Genomic DNA, 24,754 nt, shown 5'->3' with positions numbered 1-24,754 from the left:
AAAAACATGGGTCCGTCGAATATGGGCAACCCTGTAGTTTTTTATACAGTTGAGTAATTAACATTTTATTTAAGGGCATAACAGCGTAGAGGTTTTAATTTCAATCTTTAGGTTAACTTTGGTATTTCAGAAGTTTATTTTGTTTGTCAAAAATACCATTATTTAATATCATTTTATTTCGGTTTTGAAAATGTAGTTAAGAACCACTTTTCACTAATTACTATCGCATAGATTTTATATTTGTTTGCTTTCTTGTATGCTTTGGGATTTTGACAACTGCATATTCTTGCCATTCTTCATTCTCAATGAAAACACTATGAAAAGCAAATAAATGTCAGTTGTGAATTGAATTGAAAGCCTCATTCGCAGCCAACCCACAATGAAAACACCACATTCAAGTTATCAATCCGCTGTGGTTTTTCATTTAGAAACCCACATGTCAATTGTAATGGAGACTGAACATATCACCACATAACGTCATAGAGAGAAGGAAAGAAAGACAGACGAACAAGCTGATGTTGAAATAAACACACACACACGCGACCAGCATATGTGTTTGTGAGAGCGTTTGCAATTTGTATCATCAGATCTTCGATACATTCATACCGCGTAAACGCAATACAAATGCATACAAATGTCCTGCGTATCAAATGAAAATAAACAAAAACTATTCACGAAACAAAAAGGATATTCAATAACAAAGGAACAAAGCAAATGACGTAACACTTTTTCCAATTCAAACAAATGTAATGCTGGTCTAGAGCGACCGAATGCCCACTACAATTAATTTGAAAGATAAATTTAAATGGTTTTTTGTCAAAGAACTCAGGGATTATGGAGTTAGGACTCTAATCTTACCCCTTTCATTAGATTCTATTTAAACTATTTGTTTAGTGATCAAATTAATTAAATCAGTGAATCAGTGGTATTATTTTCCTCAATTCTTATTTTGTTTGATTCATTATTGCTCTTTTTCCTCCCCTACTTTCTTCCTTTCGCTCACTCTCTTTTTCCTCTTTGCAGCATAGACTATAAACTCAGTATGATAAAAGAAAATTAATTCTTGGGAATACTTAAGGAAATACAGGGTGAGATGAAGAAACTGCAACCAACTTCAGACTGCTGTTATTTCAGAGCCATTCGTCCGACAGCTTTTAAAATTATGACATTGACAGCTCATTATATTGTTTAGAAGCGTACAAAATTATTTTGGTGAGAATTTTCTAGAATTTTCTAGTTAAAAGTTATTTGTTATACAGTGTGAGATAAAAAAAGTGCAACAAGGTCAAATTTTTACATGTTTTTTTTTTTTAAATTTTACTGAATGAAATCAAAAAATGTCGGAAATAGCATCAAATTTTAGAATGTGTTTAGATTTGTTCCAATTGATCACCTTGGCACGAACTATGGCCTTTAAACGGCCAATGAAACCGTCACATGCTGCCCGAATGTTGCTCTGTGGTATTTTCGCCCATTCCCGGCGAAGGGCTTGCTTGAGATGCTCGATACTTTGGTATTTTCCGTGCCAACCTTGCTTTCCAAAATAATCCAGACACAATACTCCAACAGATTGGTATCCGGAGATTTTGATGGCCATTGTGCGCTGGAAATGAAGCGAGGAACCTCATTTTGTAATCAATGTTGGGTGCTGAGTGCGATAATGCTGAGCGAATTAGGTATTTAACGTAGTGGAAACACCTGTTTCGTAAAATACCGATGCTTTCTTAGAGATCGTATGTTTTGTATCCCTTAATAACATTAGCCAACAGTTTAGTGGTTTTATAATAATTTAAATACGAATTATGCAAAATCACACGTTTTCTCCCCCTTTAAACCCCATGTGACTCTCATGAATGGATTATAAAAATGTTTGCTCTAATTCACTTCCACGTTCCATCATAGGGAAAATATCAATATTCAAGCCTCTTTATGACTATTAATCACGCAGTAATATTGAACGACCTTTGATGCTGGTAGAAGTTCCAGTAACCTCCATTAGAAAGCTTTAGTATTTTTTTCCAAGGAATAGTGTATATTTTAGTACAAGTTGTAAACAATATTAGAGCCAATGCCGATTTTCTCTAATCTGGTTCTCCCTTTTGACATAATATCTAAACTGCATTATTATATTCAGTACTTTCCGTAGCCTCCACCATACATAGTATGTAGGGTGTATAAAGTTCCCACTGCCGTTTCATACTCGTCGAAATAATCATGTAAGTTTTCGATCAGTGTAAAATTCTAAGAATTCGTTAAAATAGTTTTGGGCTAAATATTACTTTTCTAAATATTATTATACCCTACAACACTTTGTGTTGGGGGTATTATAAGTTTGATTGGGCCAAAACTTATGTAACACCTCGAAATATTGATTTCCCACATAGGAAAGTATATATGGATCTTCCTATCTCGCCGAGCTGAGTCGATCTAGCTATGTATGTCCGTCCGTCCGTCTGTCCATGTTAATTTGTAATCACTCTACAGGTCGCAATTATGGCCCGATCTTCACGAAATTTAGAATGGAGGTGGGGATAAGGTCAGAATAGAACCCTATTTCTTTTGGAGATGATCGCACAATATTTAAAGGTCGAAATGGACCAAAAACTGAAAAAAATCCTGATTTTGCAGTTGCTCTACAGGTCGCAATTATGGACCAATCGACGCGGAAATTAGCACGGGGCTAAAGCTTCGGGCTGGGCAGAAGCCTTTTTTGATGGTCATCGGGTAATATTTAGTGGGTAAAATAGGCCACAACATTTGTGTTAAATAAAAGTCAAATTTCCATTATACCGCGAATATTTTTAGTCCCGGCGAAATCATAAATAGACGAACAGGTCAATTCTGACCGTTACGTAGATGCCGATAGCAAATATATTGGATACATACAGCGAAATATATACAATGTATATATACAAAGGAAGGGGTCACAAATAGAAATCAAAGGACACGAAAACTCGCATGAAGTTCGAATTTAGGACAGCGGGTAGAATGGACCACAACTTCTGTGTGAAAAAACACCAGCATTACTTATAGGCGATATCCGAAATACACAAAAGGCGAACTTCTGGCTTTTTATGCTGATTTCGTTGAATATATAGCCAAATATCGTAAACAAAAAAATTATATAGATGAGTCTAAATTTGGAGATACAAAAACCGAAAAAATATCTTGATCACACAATTGAAGCCAATCCACACCCCTGAGAAGAGAGTTAAGGACAGGGAAGAATTGTAGCATTTTGAATGACCGTTGGATTATATTTAGCTGTAAAATAGATCACAACAACTAATAGCATGACGGAGTGCTTAAATATTGGTCAAATGTCTCTGGTCAAAATGTTAAGGGTAATAAAAGGTAATAAAAAAAATCTTCCATAATGGATTTGGACATAAGGGGGCTTCTAACATATTGTAGTGTTTTAGGGTATCAGATGGTTGGCCCCGCACGACTATAGCCTTTGCTTATTTGTTTTATATTGGACTTACAAAAATGAGGAGTTTTTCAAATGTTTGTTTATAGTTTTGTATGATATCACATGGTTGGAGCAGCACGATAATAGTCTTTGTTTACTTGTTTTAAATATGTCTTATAAAAATGACGGCTTTGGACACGATGCCTCTTCCCGATTTGTCTTTTTAGCAAACTTATATCGATCTAAATATCGATCTACTCCTTCTGTTACATCCCAACAAAAATTCAAAATCTTGCAAAAAAACAAACAAAAACGCTAATCGAGTACTGACCGAATCGAGTACCTGATTTACTTCAAATGGGGCACATTGTAGTATATAGATAAGGTTTAGGTTTGGCCTGAAAATAGTTCGCTCCTTTTTGTACCTTTCCCACAATAACTAAAAATTTTGCATAATAATAACTCTGGTAATATGTGAAATGTTTGTTCGATTCTTATTCAAACTAAGCACATTGCAATATGTTGGCCTCTGTTACAGTAAGTAAAAAAATCGAATATATCAGTATGCTATTTCTGTTACTTCCCACACAAAGTAGAATATATAAATCGAGGCCATATCCAAATCTCAAACAATTTTGAAAATATTTTGGACATGCATTTCTAGTACGTATGTTACTAGCTTCCAACGGAAGAAAGAAAAATTTATACATTTTTCTGAAATTCATATTAAGTCCGTAGAATTTTTGGTTTTAAAAATGGGCTATATAGGTCCTCATTTTGATATAGCCCCCCACATAAATGTACCAACAGATTTAAGGTTTTTGGGGTTTTCCGGCAAATTGGCAGTTTGTTTTCCCTATACGTAAAAAACATAATTTTAGCAATAATTTTCAAACAGATCTATATTAAAATTGATGTTTGGATTATGTAGTAAGTACTGCTCTCGCGTGTAATTTAACGCCTGATTTTCGAAAAAATTTTCCAACATTTGTCAAATGGTGCTGAGTACTGTTGGAATGTCCAAGGTTAGCGGCCAAAATCTTTGCGTTCCCAAGGCTTTAATAAACCCTCCAGAATATTTTCGCGATAATATTCGGCATTTATTCTGATAAATTAATACGAGCGGAGAGCGACCATTGCCTGTTATGACGGCCCACACCATCACCATGGCCGGCGCTTGAGTTCTGGTGGCTAACCGAAGGTGCACATTTTCAGCTGACCTCTTTGGTAAGTAAACACGATCAGTTTGTTTGTTTACAAAATGCTGGACAACGAATGTTTTCTCATGGGGGAAAACCAAATTCGGCAGTTCACCACTTTCGGCCAAGCGAAGCAACTCTTTAGCTCTTTTGAGTCTATTTTCTTTCCGTTGCGGTGTAAGTTCTTGCACTTTTTAGAATTTCAATGGCTTTACCCCGATGTCGTTTTTCAATATTTGCCGAATGGAGTATTGCTATATATTCAGCTCATGAGCCATTTTTCGGCCACTGCGACGTGGCTATCGATCATATTGCTTCTTTACTTTTCGAACCATTTCTGCAGATGTTGCTGTTTTCTCCCGTCCACTTCCTTGACGTCGAGCTACGCTACCAGATATAAAAGATTCATTCACATTTAAATGCTGGAGTGCTCTCACGATAGCCACTTGTGGTTTTCCAGCCAAATATAAAGAAATCACACTACCACGCTTGAATTCCATCACGAATAGCTTTTTTTCTGAAAAATTGTCACAAACTTGCTTTTGTATGCTTCTAAACAATATTTTACTATTAAAATTAATAAAATAGTTTATTATTAAAATAATAAAATTATAGTTTTTGTTCTAGCCATTATTGAGGCAATAATCACCCCTTTTTATCTGCCATGTTAGACTAGACATAATATATATATATATAAATTCTTATTTCATGTGCGAAAATGTAAGATAGGCTAAAAATATCTCAATTATATCTGCATAAATATGATAAAATCCAATACAAATACAAAATAAATTTACATTAGGCTCAAAATGGAAAACATATACATTCTTCTTCTTCTAGCTTCTCCCCAAAGGATTACAACTTTAAGCAATCATGGATCTTGTATGGTTCATACCAGAAATATCGTATATACCAGAAATATTGTATATCCAGAAATATCGTATATCTAGAATAGTATTCATGAAATTTGTTGTTGAAGTCTTTATAAAGCCAAAATTAATTACTACAATATAAATGGTGGTAATATCTCAGATGTGGAATTATTTAACGAAATATAACAAATAAAGATCTTTCGAATGGAAGGTATGAGTTCCATTAGCCATTGCCTTTTCCAACTGAAAACGGAACATTCAATCATGTACAGTATTATGCTGTAGGGTACAAGAACACTACACAGCAATAGGGAAGAGTAGCAAGTTCTAAAACACATTTCATTGTAACGAGTCACGGCAAGGTTCTACATATCCATGCTCCAAATATTCCTCATACGCACACAGGCACATGCATATTCATGTGCATAAACGGAAAACGAAACCGAAACGATAGTATGCAGCAATACAACTATGACGAACAAAGAAAATCGACGGTTATGTCAATGCAATATTCTATGGAAGTCTAAACGAAGGCATGGAGCAATGCATGAATGAATGCATGAATGATTGGCATTGAATTGTTGAGGTTGTTGTTACAGTTGAAGAGTGCGTAGTACGTATATACATACGACAATAACAACAACGTCCATGTACTAAATGGATGGATGGATAGATGTGCTGTTGTGTTCGACTGTCACTCAGGCAGTCAGTTGTTTTCTCTAGCCGTAGCTGTCTTTTGCCGGTTGTCGATGAACAACGCAATTCTTTCCGCTCTGTATCCGTTAATTGGCACACATCTCCATAATCACGATCTGGGCATAAACTCACATAACCTCAGACACTTTCAGTTGCGGCAGCGTTAAGACAAAACAAACAAAACTATGCAAATGTGCGTAGAGATGTCGCCAAAAATAGTGATGACAATTTTTTTCGCATTCGCTTTCCCAAAACATGTCCTTCGGCAAATGTTTGCAATCGAAATTAGTCTGGCAACTCTGCTCGCATGCAAGTGTTTTTTTCTGTGTGTCGTCAAGCAAATAAAAATTTAATTAAATTTTCGCAGTTATTGTGTCTTTAGAAATTATAAATTGTGATTTTTTAAATATATACATTTCAAGAGTTTGCAAAAGTGTGAAGTTTTTGTGAAACATAGTGTTTTTATACTATTTTACAAAATTTAATTTTGTGCGCGTTGATCATTTTTTTGTGTTTTAATATTCTTTTCTGTGTTTTTATTTACAACGTAGTGTTATTTCTTTTGTCTTTGACGTTTGTGCCTGATTCCCTTTTGCTGTCCTGTACGTATTAAATATTAAATTAGCTTTCCTGAGCATACTTTTAGGCTGTTACTGTAAATTTGTTATTACACTATTTCCCTAATACACTGTTTCCTTTAGTATTTCGAATTAACATGGATTGCTCGAATAAAAATTGCAAAGTTACTAGTTTTAAAGAACGTTTACTAACATGTTGGCTATGCGATAAGCATGAACATTTAAAATGTGCAGGTCTTAATGGCCGCCATTTTGATGTTCTTACTGATCGCGAAAAATATGGTTTACGTTGGGCATGTATTGATTGTAGGCCCTTAGAAATTAACTTTTATACCCACTTCAAAGAGTCCAAAACTGAATTAGCAGCTTTGAAGAAGGTTTTCGACGAAGCATTTTTAAAGCTTCAGCATTTTGAAAAAAAGTTTAATAATTTTCAATTCCTGGATGGATCTCCGAAACGAAAGAAATCCTCAGTTTTTGTACCTGGTGATGATTTGATCCGTTTAAATTCACCAGCTGTGGCTCAGCCACACAACGCTGCCAAATCTTTTGGCTCGGACATCCCACCCTCTATTGATGATAAAACTATTGAAATTGTTACAGGAAATGCTCCGGTCGAAATGCAATCTTCTAAAACCGTACCTATAGCTTCTCAATTCTTAGCGCCTGCAATTGTTGTTAACTCGTCCAGTACAATAGCTAATACTATTCCTGTAATTTCTACTGACAACACTAATAAGCAAACGTTATCGTCTCCACGTTCGGCAGAACCGTTAAGGGAAGCTTCTGTTACTGCAGAATCTAATAAGCCTTTCGTTCTCACCAAGCCTCGAGCGGTTATAGAAACAAAATCTGTTCCTGCAGATAAATTTAAAAATAATCTATCTGTTTCTGCAGATACTATTAATGAAAAGTCTGTTTCTGCAGACAATAACAATGTAATCCTTACGCCTTCTGATTTAAATGAAAAGTCTGTTTCTGCAGACAATAATAACGAATTCCCTATGCCTTTGCCTACGGATCAACTTATTGTTGTAGCGCCGCGTAAAACTATATTTGTGTCTCGATTGCATCCCGATACTACAGTTGATAACCTTCGGTCTTACATAAAAACAAAAATTCCAAATTTACCTGATAATGGCATAAAAATTTTTAAATTTAACAAGTCCCAACCTCGCGATATTTCATCATTTAAAATCATTACTCCTGCTAAGTTATTTAATTTAATAGTTAATAGAACGTTCTGGCCGGATGGATTGTTGGTAAAGGAATTTGTATTTAGGGAAAGAACAAACCCCGTTAATTTACCAGTTAATCTTTCAGTTGTACCATTGTCAAAAAACTAACTAAATCTCTATCTCTTCTCTATCAAAACGTGAGAGGTCTTAACACTAAACTTAGAAATATTTATTTAAAATCCTTTGACTGTGATTTCAAAATTTTGGTATTCTCGGAAACATGGTTAAAACCACAAATTCGTGACACTGAGATTTTATCTGATCAGTACCAAATTTACAGAAAAGACAGATTAAATAAAATGGGTGGAGGAGTTTTTATTGCCGTTCATAATTCCATTGCCTCAGAACGTATTTTGGTTACAGAACACCCTACGATTGAATTTGTTTGTGTTAAATTAAAGTATCTAAATTGTAATTTTATTCTAACTTGTTCATATATTCCTCCAAATTCAGACATGGATACTTATCTTATGCATTCAGCCTCAATAAAAGAGGTTTCATTATATCATTCCTCCAACGCGGAAATGATTTGTCTGGGGGATTTCAATCTGCCTAATCTAGCATGGGTCCCAGGAGAAAATATTGTAGATTATGTACCAGTATCTTCTATAGAACTTTCTACTGAGATGTCATCTTTTTGGGAAATCTTATTTGAGCAATGTCTTTATCAAATAAATTCTATCTATAATGCAAAAGGTAAATTATTAGATTTAATTTTTTCTTCTTCCTTAACTTCTTCTGTGTGCAGAATCCCTCCTTTCTCAGAGCCAGAGGATATGTATCATCCTACTCTTATGGTAGCCATTGAACTTAGTAACATTCAAACAAAACATACTTCATCTCAAAATAAGTCACGTAAGTTAAACTTTGGCAAGACAAACGTTGATCTGTTGCGTTCTACATTGTCCAATATAAATTGGTGTTTTGAAGGTAATTTGGATTTTCGTATTTCAAGCTTTTATAAAATAATTAACAATGCATTAGAAACCTCAGTCCCACTTGTGAAAATGTGCTGTGATAGGGGTCCAGTTTGGTTTACCCCACAACTTAGGCGCTTACGTAACATAAAAAGCAGGTTATTTAAAAAATTTAAAAAAATCAATTCTACCATAAACCTTACTAATTATACAAAAGCTAGAAGTTTATACAACACTGAAAATTCTAAATGTTACTCTGAATACCTAGTCAAGATGAGAAACAACCTCTATAAAAATCCTAAGAACTTTTATAAATTCGTTAATTCAAAAAGAAAAGTTCGTGAATTTCCCAGTAGTATGCGATTCGGAAGTAGAGAATCGTGTGAACCTAAGGAAATAGCAGACATGTTTGCAGATTTTTTTCAAAGTACGTATTCCAAACATTCTAATAAAGGTGTAAAATACTCTTATAGTATTAATAAACTTAATCATTTTCCTCATATTATTCTCACATCAGATGAAGTGTTGAAAGGTCTACTTTCATTGAAATGTTCTAATTCACCGGGTCCAGATGGTGTACCGTCTTTCATTTTAAAGGCATGTGCACATGAACTATATCTTCCTCTAACAAGTATTTTTAATACTTCGTTAACCCTAGGGTATTTTCCTCTTATTTGGCGTTCGAGCTTTATTATTCCATTGCATAAAGCTGACAGTAGATGTGTTATTGAAAATTATAGGGGCATTGCAAAACTAAGTGCAATTCCCAAACTTTTTGAGCGTTTGGTTACACAACGAATAACTCATTTCGTTACATCTATAGTATCACCGCACCAGCATGGTTTTGTTAAAGGAAGATCAACTTTGACAAATTTATTAGAACTGGTCTCTAATGTTCACACTGGATTCTCAAAAAATCTCCAAACTGATATTATATATACTGATTTCAGTAAAGCTTTCGATACGGTGGTGCATAATTTGTTAATATATAAACTTGACTTAATGGGTTTCTCTACAATTCTCCTAAAATGGATATCGTCTTATTTGCATGACCGTACCCAAAAGGTATCTTTTAATAATACTCTCTCTAAAAATATTACAGTATTTTCTGGTGTTCCTCAGGGTAGCCATTTAGGTCCACTACTTTTTGTACTTTATTTAAATGACCTTCCATCTATTATTCGTAATTCAAAAATATTAATGTTTGCTGACGATGTTAAACTTTTCTGCACTCTTGATTCCCACAACGAATCGCTTAATCTGCAACAGGACTTGTATTCTCTTGCTCATTGGTGTAGTGTCAATGGAATGTCATTAAATTTAAAAAAATGTAAAAAATTGTCCTTATATAGATCTCAGCATATGAACTACAACTATTTCATTGGTTCATACAAACTGGATAATGTTGAGTCGTTTCTTGATCTTGGTGTCATATTAGATAATAAATTACGTTTTAATTTACATATTGAGTCTTGTGTTAATAAAGCAAAATCTTTACTAGGGTTTATAAAACGTTGGTCAAAGGAATTCGACGATCCTTATGTAACCAAACGCTTATTTATCAGCCTTGTTCGACCTACTTTAGAATATGGCTGCGTACTTTGGAGTCCTTTTTATAAAATATATTCAAAAAAGATAGAGTCTGTACAGGTTCAATTTCTTTTGTTTGCTCTGAGAGGTTTAGGATGGAATTCAAATGAACTTCTCCCACCTTATGAGAGTCGGCTTAAACTTATCGATCTTCCTACACTAGAGAAAAGGAGATTAATGCTTAGATGTATTTTTATCATAAAACTTTTGCGTGGTCAAATTGATTCTGAGTTTTTAACTGGTGAAATTAAATTCAATATCCCCTCGCGAATTACGCGTTATTACATACCACTTAAACTAACATTAGCAAAATCGAACTATGAAATAAATAATCCTCTCCGAAGTTTATGTGCTGATTATAATAAATTATACAACACGATTTCTTTGTGTGAACCCTTGCATGTCATAAAAAACTCTATCCTACGTTCCTAGTTTATAAAATAGTTGCCAGACTTAGTTTCTGTGATTTAGTATTTGTATTGTTTAGTTTTATTGTAGTTTAGTTTAGATACTTTAATTATTTTAATAGTTAAACCGGCTGATGTTCTAATGTAGCCGGTTTCCCAAGTCTACTAACCCCCTATAATCCGGACTATGGGGTGTACGTGCTCCCTACGTTATGGGGAGGTGGCCCTCTCGGTCGGCAGGGGCGGGAAAGTGAGGCGTTGGGAACGATCGAAAAAAAAAAAAAAAAAAAAAAAAAACGAATGTTCAAATCAGACAAAGGAGAACACGTTTAATACACACAACTTTTTTGGAGGACAATAAAAAGAGAAGGGCGTGATGATGTTACATTAGATTAATGCTGACGGGAATTTAAGATAATTTTGAAGGGTAGAAAACTCTTGCAAAAAACTTGAATATTGTGCACATGCTAGATGTTTTGAGCATAAAAATACAACTTTAAAAAGGTATTATGTATTTTTATATTAAATTATTTTTATTTTGTAACTGTGACACGGGTGTAAACGAAGTGAGACAATTTTCTGGAGACTATTATAATTAGACACTTTTTGGAATCGTATGGCTGAAATATTCTGAACTAATATAATACAGTACATTAAGCACAAAAACTAAAAATATATCAAACGCCATAATTTTTATTTTTTTTTTTTAATTTATTGAATGAAAGCAAATAATATCGGAAATAGCATCAAATTTTAGAATAAGTTTAGATTTGTTCGAATTGGTCACTTTGGCCTTCAAACGGCCAATGACATCGTCACACGCTGCCCGAATGTTGCTCTATGGTATTTTGGTCCATTCCCGGCAAAGCACTTGCTTTAGGTGATCGAAACTTTGGTATTTTTTAGTGCCAACCTTGCTTTCCAAAATACTCCAAACACAATAGTCCAACGGATTGGTATCCGGAGATTTTGGTGGTAATTGTGCGCTGGGAGTGAAGTGAGGAACCTCATTTTGTAATCATTCTTGGGTGGCGCGAGCTGAGTGCAATGGTGCTGAGTCTTGTTGGAATGTCCAAGGCCTGGGGCCAAAATGTTTGGGTGCTTTTAATACACACTTCAGAATATTTTCGCGATAATATTCGGCATTAATTCTGATGCCACGGTCGATTAATACGAGCGGACAGCGACCATCGGCTGTTATGGCGGCCCGCACCATCACCATGGCTAGTGCTTGAGTTCTGGTGGCCAACCGAAGGTGCACATTTTCAGCTGACCTCTTTGGCAAGTAAACACGATCATTTTGTTTGTTTACAAACTGCTGGACAACGAATGTTTTTCATCGGAGAAAACCAAATTCGACAGTTCACCACTTTCGACCAAGCGAAGCAACTCTTCAGCTCTTTGAGTTCATTTTCTTTGTGTTGCGGTGTAAGTTCTTGCACTTTATGGAATTTCAATGACTTTACCCCGAGCTCATTTTTCAATATTTGCCGATATGTTCAGCTCACGAGCCATTTTTCGCCACGGCAACGCGGGTTTCGATCAAGTAGCTTCTCTACTTTTCGAACCATTTCTGCTGATGTTGCTGTTTTCTTCCGTCCACTTCCTTGACGTCGGGCTACGCTACCAGTATCACAGTAACGAGCGATGGTACGAAACACAAAATATTTATTCACATTTAAATGCTGAAGTGCTCTAACGACACTAATGACACTATCACGGTAGAATTCCATCACGAATAACTTTTTTTCTGGAAAATTCTCACCAAAATGCTTTTGTATGTCTATAAACAATATAATGAGCTGTGACTGCAATAATTTTAACAGCTGTCAGACGAGTGGCTTAGAAATAACGGCAGTCTGAATTTGGTTGTAGTTTTTTCATCTCACCCTGCATATATTTCAACCAGATTCTCAACAGTTAAAATATGAATTAACATAAAACACCAGTAATTCCAATATTTGTCATAGGTTCCATATTACTGTCCTTTCGATATAAAAAATTTTGAACGATTTGGAAGTGTTTGACAACCAAATTACTTGTAATTTGATATTTCAGTACTCAAAAGTCACTAAACCTTATTTTCCAAAAAAAAAAAAAAAAAAAAAAATAGACTCCACAAAACGATATTTCCTGACTTTTATTAAATTTAGGATAGCATGAATCCTAAATTTAAAAAATTTCCTGTTCATGTGAAAGTAACCGTCGCATTGCAATACATTTTGAATAGATGTCCACGTTTTGACACCGATTTTGGGTGTTTGGATTCACCGCCAACCAAACTGTGTCTGTGCCCAGTCTTACTGGTACATTTTCCAAAAAAAGAAAAAAAATGTAATATTTAGATAGAGCATAGGTCGGTAGTAAAAATTAGTAATATTGTTCCCTCTTCTTAAAGTTCCAAGTCCATTTTAGATTTTTTTCATATTTTCCAATTGAAATTTGAATATATCGGTTCACATATATATCATACATGCCAAAAAGCATTGATATAGCGCTATATAATTTTTGTTATTCTCTTAATGGAAAACAAATACAGGGTGAGAAAAAACTGCAACAAAGCCAAACGCCATAATTTTTACTTCTTTTTTTAATTTTATTGAATGATAGCAAAAAAATGTCGGAAATAGCATCAAATTTTAGAATAAGTTAAGATTTGCTCGAATTGGACACCTTTTTTTGTTGACAAACTGCTGGACAACGAATGTTTTCCCATCGCAGAAAATAAAACTCGGCAGTTCACCATTTTCGGCCGAGCGAAGCAACTCTTTAGCTCTTTTCAGTCTATTTTCTTTCAGTTGCGGTATAAGTTATTGTACTTTTTGGAGTTCTACCCCGAGCTCATTTTTTAATATTAATCACAAAAAAACTCTTGTGTACAATTTCCGTTGAAAAATGTGGCTAAAATCATCAAAATACCGAATATCGAGGGTACCGTTATATGGAGGCTATACGATATCGTGAACCTATATAGATAATTCTCTGCCGAGGTATAAAGTACCCATAAGGAACTCCTTGTGTGGATTTTCAGACAATTCCGTTGAAAAATGTGGGTAAAATCATCAAAATACCGAATATCAGGGGTACCGTTATATGGGGGATATACGATATTGTTGACCTATATAGACAATTCTCTCTCAGGGGGTATTCACAAGGAACCCCTTATGTGAATTTTCAGACAATTCCATTAAAAAATGTGGCTACCATCTTCAAAATACCGAATATCGGAGGTTACCGTTATATGAGGGCCATACGATATCGTGGACCGATATAGCCCATCTTCGAAATTGACCTGCCTGCAGACAAAAGAGAGATCTGTGCAAAATTTTAGCTTCCTATCTTAATTCGTTTAGACTGTAGCGTGATTACAACAGACTGACGGACGGACAGTGCTAAATCGTCTTAGAATTTTACGTTGATCAAGAATATATATACTTTGTTGGGTCTAAAATGATTATTTCGATGAGTTACAAACGGAATGACGAACTTAATATAACCTCCATACTATGTATGGTGGAGGGTATAAAGAAGCAGCAAAGTTCGGCCGAACCGAACTTTTAATACCCCCGCCATTTTAAAGGAACTTAAAAATTTTCAAAAAAAAAAAGAAAAAAAAATCCCGTCGAAAAATACCTCTCAATGGGAAAGAGTTATATGGGGGCTAAACGAATGGGGCTGGTCCTGCACATACAACTTTTTGCCATAGGTTGTAGTACCCATTAAGATATTCCGGTACCAAATTTTAAACGATTACGTTAAATATTGTTGCTCAAATCGACCAGTTTACGAACTTAACCTGCCTACTTGTAAACTAGGCATGTATGCAAAATTTTAGCCTTCTATTTAATTCGTTCGAAATATATCGTGATTGCAACAAACAGACAGAGAGACGTCGCTAAATCTCTGATCCGCTGATTCCGAGGAGTTACAAACGGATTGACGAAACTAATATACCCTCCATAGAATGGTAGAGGGTATAATAATATTGAATGTTGCGAGGAAGATTTCAAATTTAGGAAAATTAGTTATCATCACTAACTAACTTTGCATATTTTTAATCAACTCAAAATCCAAGCAGACTCTACATTAGCAGATTCTATATTAGGCATTTTAATTATTTTCAAAATACATTTATAGAGTGGTGTTTCTCTGTGTGTTGTAGGGTATAATTAGCGCCACATCTTTGCTGGTTTATTTTTTAACTTAAACGGAAAGCATTTCTATATTTTTGTCGGTAGCAATATCCATGTTTGCATGGTTTGTCGAACAAATATCTACGATGACCCACTTCCGATGTTTCTTATCCATTTGTATCTATTTATCGACGGATATTTGTGGTGACGAATGGTTGTTTTTGCCCTTTCTAAAAGTCCTCATCAGCAGGTAACAAAAAGTTTTGTGGAATAGAAATTGCAAAGGAACTGTCATAGCACGTGAGCCTCAAGTGCGTGCCAATATTTGTTTATGGATCACAGACCAGTGAGTGAGTGTATGAATCTTTCGACTTTGGCGTTTATTTTCTTTTCCTCGAATTGTTTGGTATTCAGTTCGATGCCTCTGGGAGGAACATACGCATAACGTTCAATTGAATGGAAGGTTTTTTTGCTTTTACTGTGTGTCAAGCAATTACCGAACAGAGCACACAAACATTCACACACCCACCCACACACATATATTGAGCCGTGGTCAAAGGAAAATGTTCTATCACACAGATCCGTAAGGTTAGTTGACATCAATGGTAACATTTAAGTCGGAAGCGGATGTACGTGTATATGTGTGGAAGGGCAAAATATACAATGTTATGGCGTAACGAGAAAGGAGCGGACTGGGCAATCAGGTTGTGAATCAAACGGACAATCGCATAGTAATATTAATTTTATCGCTTTTAAAGTGAAATATTGACTAAAAATGATACCTCCAAATAAAATGACTTTAAGATAAATATTAATTCAAATGGTAAAACGCAATTCGTTCCACGCTATTATACTGTCGGTAGGAGTAAGTGACATCGAATACGCTCATATGTATGTGTGAAAGGGTATTAATGTAGGCCATGTCGTCATGACATGAATGATTTTCGAAGGCTGCTGCAATCCATCATCATTAATACACATTTTTTTTTGTTCTGTTGAGATTCATTCTTGTTCTTCACGTAATTTCTCACAGTCTTGCAAAGCACGGCTGATGGAGAAGCCAACAGAGAGAATCTTTCAAGCGACATCATACAAATATGAGTCTGATAGATTGTTGAACCCATTATTTCACGCAATGAACTTGAACATTTCTCATTATTGTGAAAAGTGACATCGATGTATTTAAAAATGGCAGTTAAAGGTGGAAAAATTGTCGAATGGAAACATATTAAAAAAAAATCCGATTTCATTTCAAACAAGTAAAAAAGCAGTAAGTTCGGCCGGGCCGAACTTTGAATACCCTCCACCATTTGGAACGAATTAGGAAATTAAAAAAAAAAATAAATCCATTAAAAATTCTGTTAAAATCTTAAAAATACCGAATATTGTAAGGTGCCGATATATTAGGGTGATATACAATATTGTGGACCTATACAGACAGATCTACGTCTGGGGGGGTAAGGTACTAACAAAGAACTCCTTGTGTAGAATTTCAGACAACTCTGTTGAAAATTGTGGCTAAAATCATCAAAATACCGAATATCGGGAATACCGTTACATGGGGGCTATACGATATCGTTGACCTATAAAGACAATTATCTTGCAGGGGGTAAAATACCCACAAGGAACTCCTTGTGTGGAATTTCAGAAAATTCCATTGAAAAATGTAGGTAAAATGATTAAAATGCCGAATATCGAGGGTACCGTTATATGGGGGCTATACGATATCGTGGACCTATGTAGACAATTATCTTGCAGGGGATAAAATACCCACAAGGAACTCCTTTGTGGAATTTCAAACAATTCCATTGAATAATGTGGCTAAAATCATCAAAATACCGAATATCGAGGGGTACTGTTATATGGGGGCTATACGATATCATGGACCTATATAGACAATTCAAAGGGTAAAGTACTCACAAGGAACTGCTTGTGTAGAATTTCAGACAATTCCGTTGAAAAAATGTGGCTAGAATCGTCAAAATACCGAATGTCGAGGCGTACCATTATATGGGAGCTATACGATATCGTGGACTGATATAGTCCATATTCGAACTTGACCTGCCTGCAGACAAGCAGTTTGTAAACAAACAAAATGAATGGTTACAAAATGAGGTTACTCGCTTCATTTCCATCGCACAATGGCCACCAAAATCCCCGGATGCCAATTCGTTGGACTATTGTTACTGGAGTATTTTGGAAAGCAAAGTTGGCACTAAAAAATACCAAATTGTCGATCACCTCAAACAAGCGCGTCGCCGGGAATGGGCCAAAATACCGCAGAGCAACATTCGGGCAACGTGTGACAATTTCGTTGGCCATTTGAAGGCCATAATTCGTGCCAGAGGTGACCAATTCGCACAAAGCTAAACATATTCTAACATTTTTTTCCGACATTTTTTGCTTTTATTCAATAAAATTTAAAAACAAGTTCAAAAGCTGTAAGTTCGGCCGGGCCAAACTTTTAATACCCTCCACCATTTGGTACAAATTTGGCAATTTCCAAAAAAAAAAAAAAAATAAATAAATAAAATAAAATAAAATAAAATAAAATAAAACCCGTTAAAAATTCTGTTAAAATCTTAAAAATACCGAATGCTTATACGACGACGTGGACCTGCATAGGCAACTTTTGTCATAAGTTATTATATTATAATATTTAAATGCGAAACTTGAAGAAAAATCTGTTTATAATGTAGCTAAAATCATCAAAATACCGAATATGGGGGCGTACCGTTATATGGGGCTATACGAAGACGTGAACCTGCACAGACAATTTTCTGGCATAGGCTGAAGTATCCATTTTGAACTTCACATGCGAAATTTGAAACAATCCCGGTAAATAATGTCGCTAATATCATCAAAATACCGAATATCGGGGGGTACGGTATATGGGGGCTATATGAAGACGTGGACCTATATGGCCCATTATCTGTTTCTTGCTGCAGTATCTATTATGAACTTCAAATGCCAAATTTGGAACTATTCCGCTAAATAATGTCGCTAAAATCACAAAATACCGAATATCGGGGGGTACCGTTATATGGGGGCTATACGAAGACGTGAACCTGCACAGACAATTTTCTGGCATGGGCTAAAGTATCCATTATGAACTTCACATGCGAAATTTGAAACAATCCCGGTTAATAATGTCGCTAAAATCATCAAAATACCAAATATCGGGGGGTAGCGTTATATGGGGGCTATATGATAAATTGAACCTGGCTCATTTACGAACTTAACCTGCCTACTGGCAAAATATACATGTGTGCAAAATTTTAGCCTTCTATCTCAATTTGTTCGAAAGATAGCGTGATAACAACAGACAGACGGACAGACAGACTGAACCAAAGACATACAGACGGACATGGCTAAATCGTCTTAGAATTTTACGCTGATCAAGAATATATATACTTTGTTGGGTCTGACATGAGTATTTCGAGGAGTTACAAACGGAATGACAAAATTAATATACCCTCCATCGTATGGTGGAGGGTATAAAAAATGTAAAAATTATGGCGTTTGCCTTTTTTGCAGTTTTTTATCTCTCTATATTCTTAACGATTCGGAACAAATTTGATTGTACTGTTATAACCAGCATCAAATTTAAATGCTGGAGTGGTCTAACGATAGCCACTTGTGGTTATGAAACTTTTGTGAAATTTTTTTCTGGAAAATTCTCAACAATGCTTTTGTACGCTTGTAAACAATATAATGAGCTGTCACTGGAATAATTTTAACAGCTGTCGGACCAGTGGCTTAGAAATGACAGTAGTCTGAAGTTGGTTTGCAGTTTTTTAATCTCTCCCAAACAAAGAATGAAAGCTAATTGGTATATAGATTTTCGGTGTAACGTGGCCTCAGTTAAATAAGTCACTATAACCTCTCTTCATAGATCTATCATAGATGATACATAAGTAATACAAGCAAGCCTTATGTATCGTTTCCAGGATATCAAATACAAGCGATGGCGAATGCTGTTATAACACTATCTGGTCCAGGCGACTTATTAGGCAAGATCGCCCACTTGAGTTTTTTTTCCTGAAAATTAGCCCATCTAGGAGACTGTTATCACTCCCTGTTTTGAGTGTGATAGAATTGCTCCAACTGCAACCCGTTCCGATATCTTAACAATTGGACAAATTAGTTCTCGCTAGGAGGTCAAGTCTGTCTGTACGCCATTTTGTTTCATGACACTGCCAATTGGCTTGGGATATTTGGCATCACCTTCCTATACCTGGTTGCTGCATTGACCCCTTTTTCTTCTCATAAAAATTAACACATGAATTCTTTTTGGTGCGTGTGATCTATCCTTTATACTTATTGTAATTTCCTATAAAGGCGTCCCAATCCATTGCAAGGTTTGACTTGTGCGCTTTATGTTAAGAAGATATTGCTATTTTCTGAAGCTCATTGATCTCTTTACTCCACTACACAGGCATTTTGCATGGAAAAAGTGGGCGGACAAGAGTCCCTACTGCGGCCGAGGAAGACACTGGTTGGGTTACTTTTGATATATCTTCCTCTTCTCAGTCCCTGGTCTTAAATCTTGGATTTGACCCTCTATTACATATACGAAGAGCATATTGATGTTTAAAATCAAATATTGACCCACCTCTGCGATTGGTGTCTTTACTGCCCCATTAGAAGTGGTGGGAGTTTACTTATTCATTTAATTTTTACTAGCAAGCGCCCGCTACATTGTCAGCGAAAAACATATTAAAATTTAGATTCAATCAAAGAGTTCTTGTTGTGCCTTCTCAGTACTCAAAATGTTTTCAATATTATTAAAGTTATTCTCTTTTTGGAAAGATAATAAGAACAGTTTTATCTTTTACACCAAAAAGTATTTAAAATCTATAATTTTTAAGTAGAACCCACGTCCAATTTTTTTTTCCAAAAATTCTTCAACGTAAACCCAAGAAACCAACAGTGACCTCAATAGCAATAGCTCTATCCCAGTAACAGATTAAGCAAAATTTTATACGCATGTCCAAACCGTGAGGATTGTTTCTCCATCTCCATCCTAGACACCAACAGTGATCCAAAATTAGTACCATTTAGTACTTTTTGAAAAATTAAAGTCCATGGTTCCAACCCTCAACACCAAAAACCAAGAGAGGCCTCAATATCAAATTTCGAGATTTCAGCTCTATACATTCACTCAAAACCAAATTTATTTCAATTTAGTACATTTTGAATAACTATATTACGCATTTTTAAAACCACCTCCATATGTGAACCATAGACCCCAACAATGACATATATATAATTTCAAAATTTCACCTCTATTCCTTCACACAATAGCCAATTTTGCACCACATTGTACGTTTCGTTCAATTATAGTACACATTTTCATTTTCACCAAACACAGAATTTAGTACCATTTTCGTACAAATATCGAACGCCAACAGTGACATTTATGTCACCCTATACCAAATTGCGTACTATTTAATGCTTTTCCTATAGTTATAGAACAGATTTCCAAAACCACCATCGTATCTCAATCTCAGATACCAACAAAGACCCCAATATGAAATTTCGAAATTTTAGCCTTATACCTTTACCGAATACCATGTTTAGTACTATTTAGTATTTGACATACATATTTAGGAAGAATTTTAAAGCCACCCCCAAATCTCAAACACAAATAACATTAAATACAAATACCAATCTACATATCAAATTTCTTAATTTTTTCTCTATCTTTCCCCCAATACCAGATGTAGTACTTTTCGTACAATTAAAGTACACATTTCCGCAATGACTTCCATATGACCAGGTTACACACGAACAGCAAATCTAATGCCAAATTTCAGATTTCTGTTTACCCAAAGCCAAATTGTACCATAACATAGTACTATTTAGTAATATACATACATTTTTATTACGAACCTACTACCAATACCTCAATACAAAATTTCAGCTTCATCTGTTCACACTTAACCAAATTGTTTCAAATTTAGTACCATTAAGTACATTTCCCTCACTTAGTACAGATTTTCAAAACCACCTTAATATAACAAACTTACATTTCAAGTATTTAGATCTATCCATTCACTCGATACCATTTTAGAATTTTTGTAACACTTTTGAACATTTCCAAAATTTAAATTTCGAATTTCCAAAAACCCCTTGTTACATCTATCCTGCACTGCATCAGTGACTCTCACTCCAAATTTAAGAATCATGATTTCAAATCTCAATTCCAAATTTTAGGATTCCACCACTGTTACAAATTGACCTTTATTTATTATATATAAATACAAATTTCCAAAATTACCTAAATATCCCAATCCTATACTCCAATGTTCAAGATATACGGTCAATTGGTTCACTCTAATGCAAATTGTACCAAATTTAGAATAACATAGATACATTTTGTACAATTTCCAAAATTACCTACATTCCTTAGTCCTAGAATGCAGTAGTAATATTATTTTTATACCCTCCACCAAAAGAGGTGTAAAGGGTATATTAAGTTCGTCATTCCGTTTGTAACTCATCGAAATAATCATTTTAGACCCAACAATTCTTAATCAGCGTAAAATTCTAAGGCGATTTAGCCCTGTCGGTCCGTCTGTTGTAATCACGCTACAGTCTAAACGAATTAAGATAGGAAGCTAAAACTTTGCACAGATCTCTCTTTTGTCTGCAGGCAGGTCAAGTTCGAAGATGGGCTATATCGGTCCACGATATCGTATAGCCCCCATATAACGGTACCCCCGATATTCGGTATTTTGATGATGTTAGCCACATTTTTCAATGCAATTGTCTGAAAATCCACAGAAGTAGTTCGTTGTGAATATTTTATACTTCGGCAGAGAATTATCTATATAGTTCCACAATATCGTATAGCCTCCATATAACGGTACCCCCCGGTATTCGGCATTTTGATGATTTTAGCCACATTTTCAATGGAATTGTCTTAAAATCCACACAAGGAGTCCCTTGTGGGCATTTTACCTCCGCAAAAAGAATTGTCTATATAGGTCCACGATATCGTATAGCCCCCATATAACGGTACCCCTGATACTCGGTATTTTGATGATTTTACCCACATTTTTCAACGGAATTGTCTAAAAATCCACACAAGGAGTTCCTTGTGGGTACTTTATACCTCGGCAGAGAATTATCTATATAGGTCCACAATATCGTATAGCCCCCATATAACGGTACCTCCCTATATTCGGTATTTTGATAATTTTACCCACATTTTTCAACGGAAATGTCTGAAAATCCACACAAGGAGTTCCTTGTGGGTACTTTATACCTCGGTAGAGAATTATCTATATAGGTCCACAATATCGTATTGCCCCCATATAACGGTACTCCCCTATATTCGGTGTTTTGATGATTTTAGCCACTTTTTCCAATGGAATAATCTGAAAATACATACAAGGAGTTCCTTATGAGTACTTTACACGCAGACATAGATTTGTCTTTATAGGTCCACAATATCGTATATCCCCCATATATCGGCACCTTCCTATATTAGATATTTTAAAGATTTTAAGAGAATTTTTAATGGATTTTATTTTTTTTTAAAATTTTCTAATTCGTTCCAAATGGTGGAGGGTATTCAAAGTTCGGCCCGGCCGAACTTACTGCTTTTTTACTTGTTAAATTTCAGAATTCCAGCTCTATGGGTTCACTGCTTTCTCAAAGGGTACCATATTTAGTACGTTTTGATATTTGTCACACCGTTAAGAGTTAAATGACCCATTCGGACCAAGAGTGACCCTCACCTATTATTTAAACTTTTAAAACGCCGATATTCACATTTTGTTGCTATTCTCTCATAATATTTACGTATTTAATTCAAGTGTTGTAGTTTACTGAAAAATTATTTCATTTCAACGAAGTATATGTTGTTGTTGGTACTTGTAGCATAGTTATATACACATAACACGGCCAGAACGCCTAACCTTAGTCATTTCTTATTGTTATTGTTTATTTGTTCATTATGTATTGCATTACTTACATTGCAGCCTTACAATCCGATACCAACATCCAAGTTGATGGCCTATTTTATAGTCTTAGTCACTTTAGCAACATGTTACACCTTTCAACTGTCATTTCAAGTGACCTGCTTTATTTTCTTTATTTTTCGAACTGATTTGATGGCATGTTTTGTTTTGTTTCTTCTATTTGTAAAGCAATATCAGTTTGAAAGCCTGTATTCCTAGACGTAGCATAGTGAGGAGTGTTGGTAGGGGAAGGGGGGACAACTATTTGTTCGCACTGTGTAGCATGCCCTGCAATTATTTGCCGTTTGCGTGTGTGGCAATTGACGCGGATGCCACATTGTTACGGCCACATTCGTAACCACCTTAAATGCCTTGTCATCATCAGCACGTCAACAGGACGACTGAACGGCAATCACAAGTGGCTGTTGCAGTAACAGTGTGACAACTTAATTTCACTTACAACAACCACTCTTGCCGTTTCGATGCGCCTCGTTTTTTTGCAATCCATACAAAATTTCTAGGGATTTTTTTTTTATCAATTTCATTTCGCTTTCCTTTCATTTCGACTTTGTCCGAAAATGACTATCAATTTATCAGAAAATTGTTGATTGGAATAATTGAAAGGCAATTTCTTTCCATGGCAGTTGAACTTAATTGGCCTTCATTTGATTAGTTGCCATTTTAGAAATGCATAACAAATTATATGGTACATTTACGACTGCGAATACCTATTGATTGGCACAGCAATCGGTAGCCTAAAAGTATGCAATTATTTATTTGTTGGTATGATTTCGCTCAAAAGTATGTTATTATTAGCGGACATTTATACATAAGCCTTTTGAGCATGCAATGCCGATTCGAAAGTTGGCTGTGTTATGCAGTTGTTGACCAAAATATAACTAAATGTCTGTCGAATGTATCTGTTGTGTGGGATTCGGTCAGTTACATTTGAAATAATTAATTAGGGACGTAAATATGCCCAGACAACAATTTGGTATGCCAATGGAAGGATATGTTGAAAAACTAATATTTAAAATGGCTGGTAGAGATGGCTGGTAAATAGTCGACGGTTTACATCCTAGTAGTCAAAATACATTACAGGTAGATTAGCTTTAACTGAACGATATTTGTAACAGTAAAACACCATCTTTGGGAGACTCTGAACTACCTATTGCGAGGAAAAAAGAGATGTTATGCCGGACTAAGGTAAGACTGTTCGTCAATCTATAGTAATTGTTCCTAAGGGTAGGAGGGTAAGGTCCAGATAATATTTCATTTTCCTTTCAACAATGATCGACAAAGCAAGTAGTTAAACAAAGATTGCTATTGAGTAATGAATCCCATATGGTGAGGTTAAATAATTCAGGTACGCACTGTGCGCATCCATCGTACATCTTTAAAACCAAATGGGAGCATATGATACACCCATTTGATAATTATGAGAACAGTGGACCTTTGGATCAATGGTTCTGGACTAAACTTTAATAAAAAAAAAATGGTCTATTTTTATACTGGAAGTAGTCCCGTCAGTAGACAATTCTGAAACTGTAATTAAATACAGAAAATCATGCATGTGAAACTAGGCAAGGGTGCGTAGGAGGATCTTATTGATCGAAATCTCTTTTGTTATCGATAGCAAAGGCTCTTGAGAAATCAGATACATCTACACACTTGCCTATTACCGACACGGGCTCATTCAGTAACATTTTACTACAAAGGCGCTGCAGATCATATACACATAT

At 35.3% G+C, this 24,754-nt stretch overlaps 1 protein-coding gene across 1 annotated transcript; it reads left to right on the top strand.

Annotated features, from left to right (window-relative positions):
• The first annotated feature begins 6,479 nt into the window (after window positions 1–6,479).
• Window positions 6,480–8,103, top strand: LOC131804198 (uncharacterized). Its single transcript, XM_059126702.1, has one exon. The coding sequence runs from the start codon at window positions 6,895–6,897 to the stop codon at window positions 8,101–8,103; it is 1,209 nt and encodes a 402-aa protein (XP_058982685.1). The 5' UTR covers window positions 6,480–6,894.
• Window positions 8,104–24,754: the final 16,651 nt, after the last annotated feature.

The sequence above is a fragment of the Musca domestica genome, unplaced genomic scaffold (genome assembly GCF_030504385.1).
Source record: "Musca domestica strain aabys unplaced genomic scaffold, Musca_domestica.polishedcontigs.V.1.1 4, whole genome shotgun sequence".
In the NCBI taxonomy this organism is placed as follows: domain Eukaryota; kingdom Metazoa; phylum Arthropoda; class Insecta; order Diptera; family Muscidae; genus Musca; species Musca domestica.
This window is presented reverse-complemented; position numbering and strand designations above follow the sequence as displayed.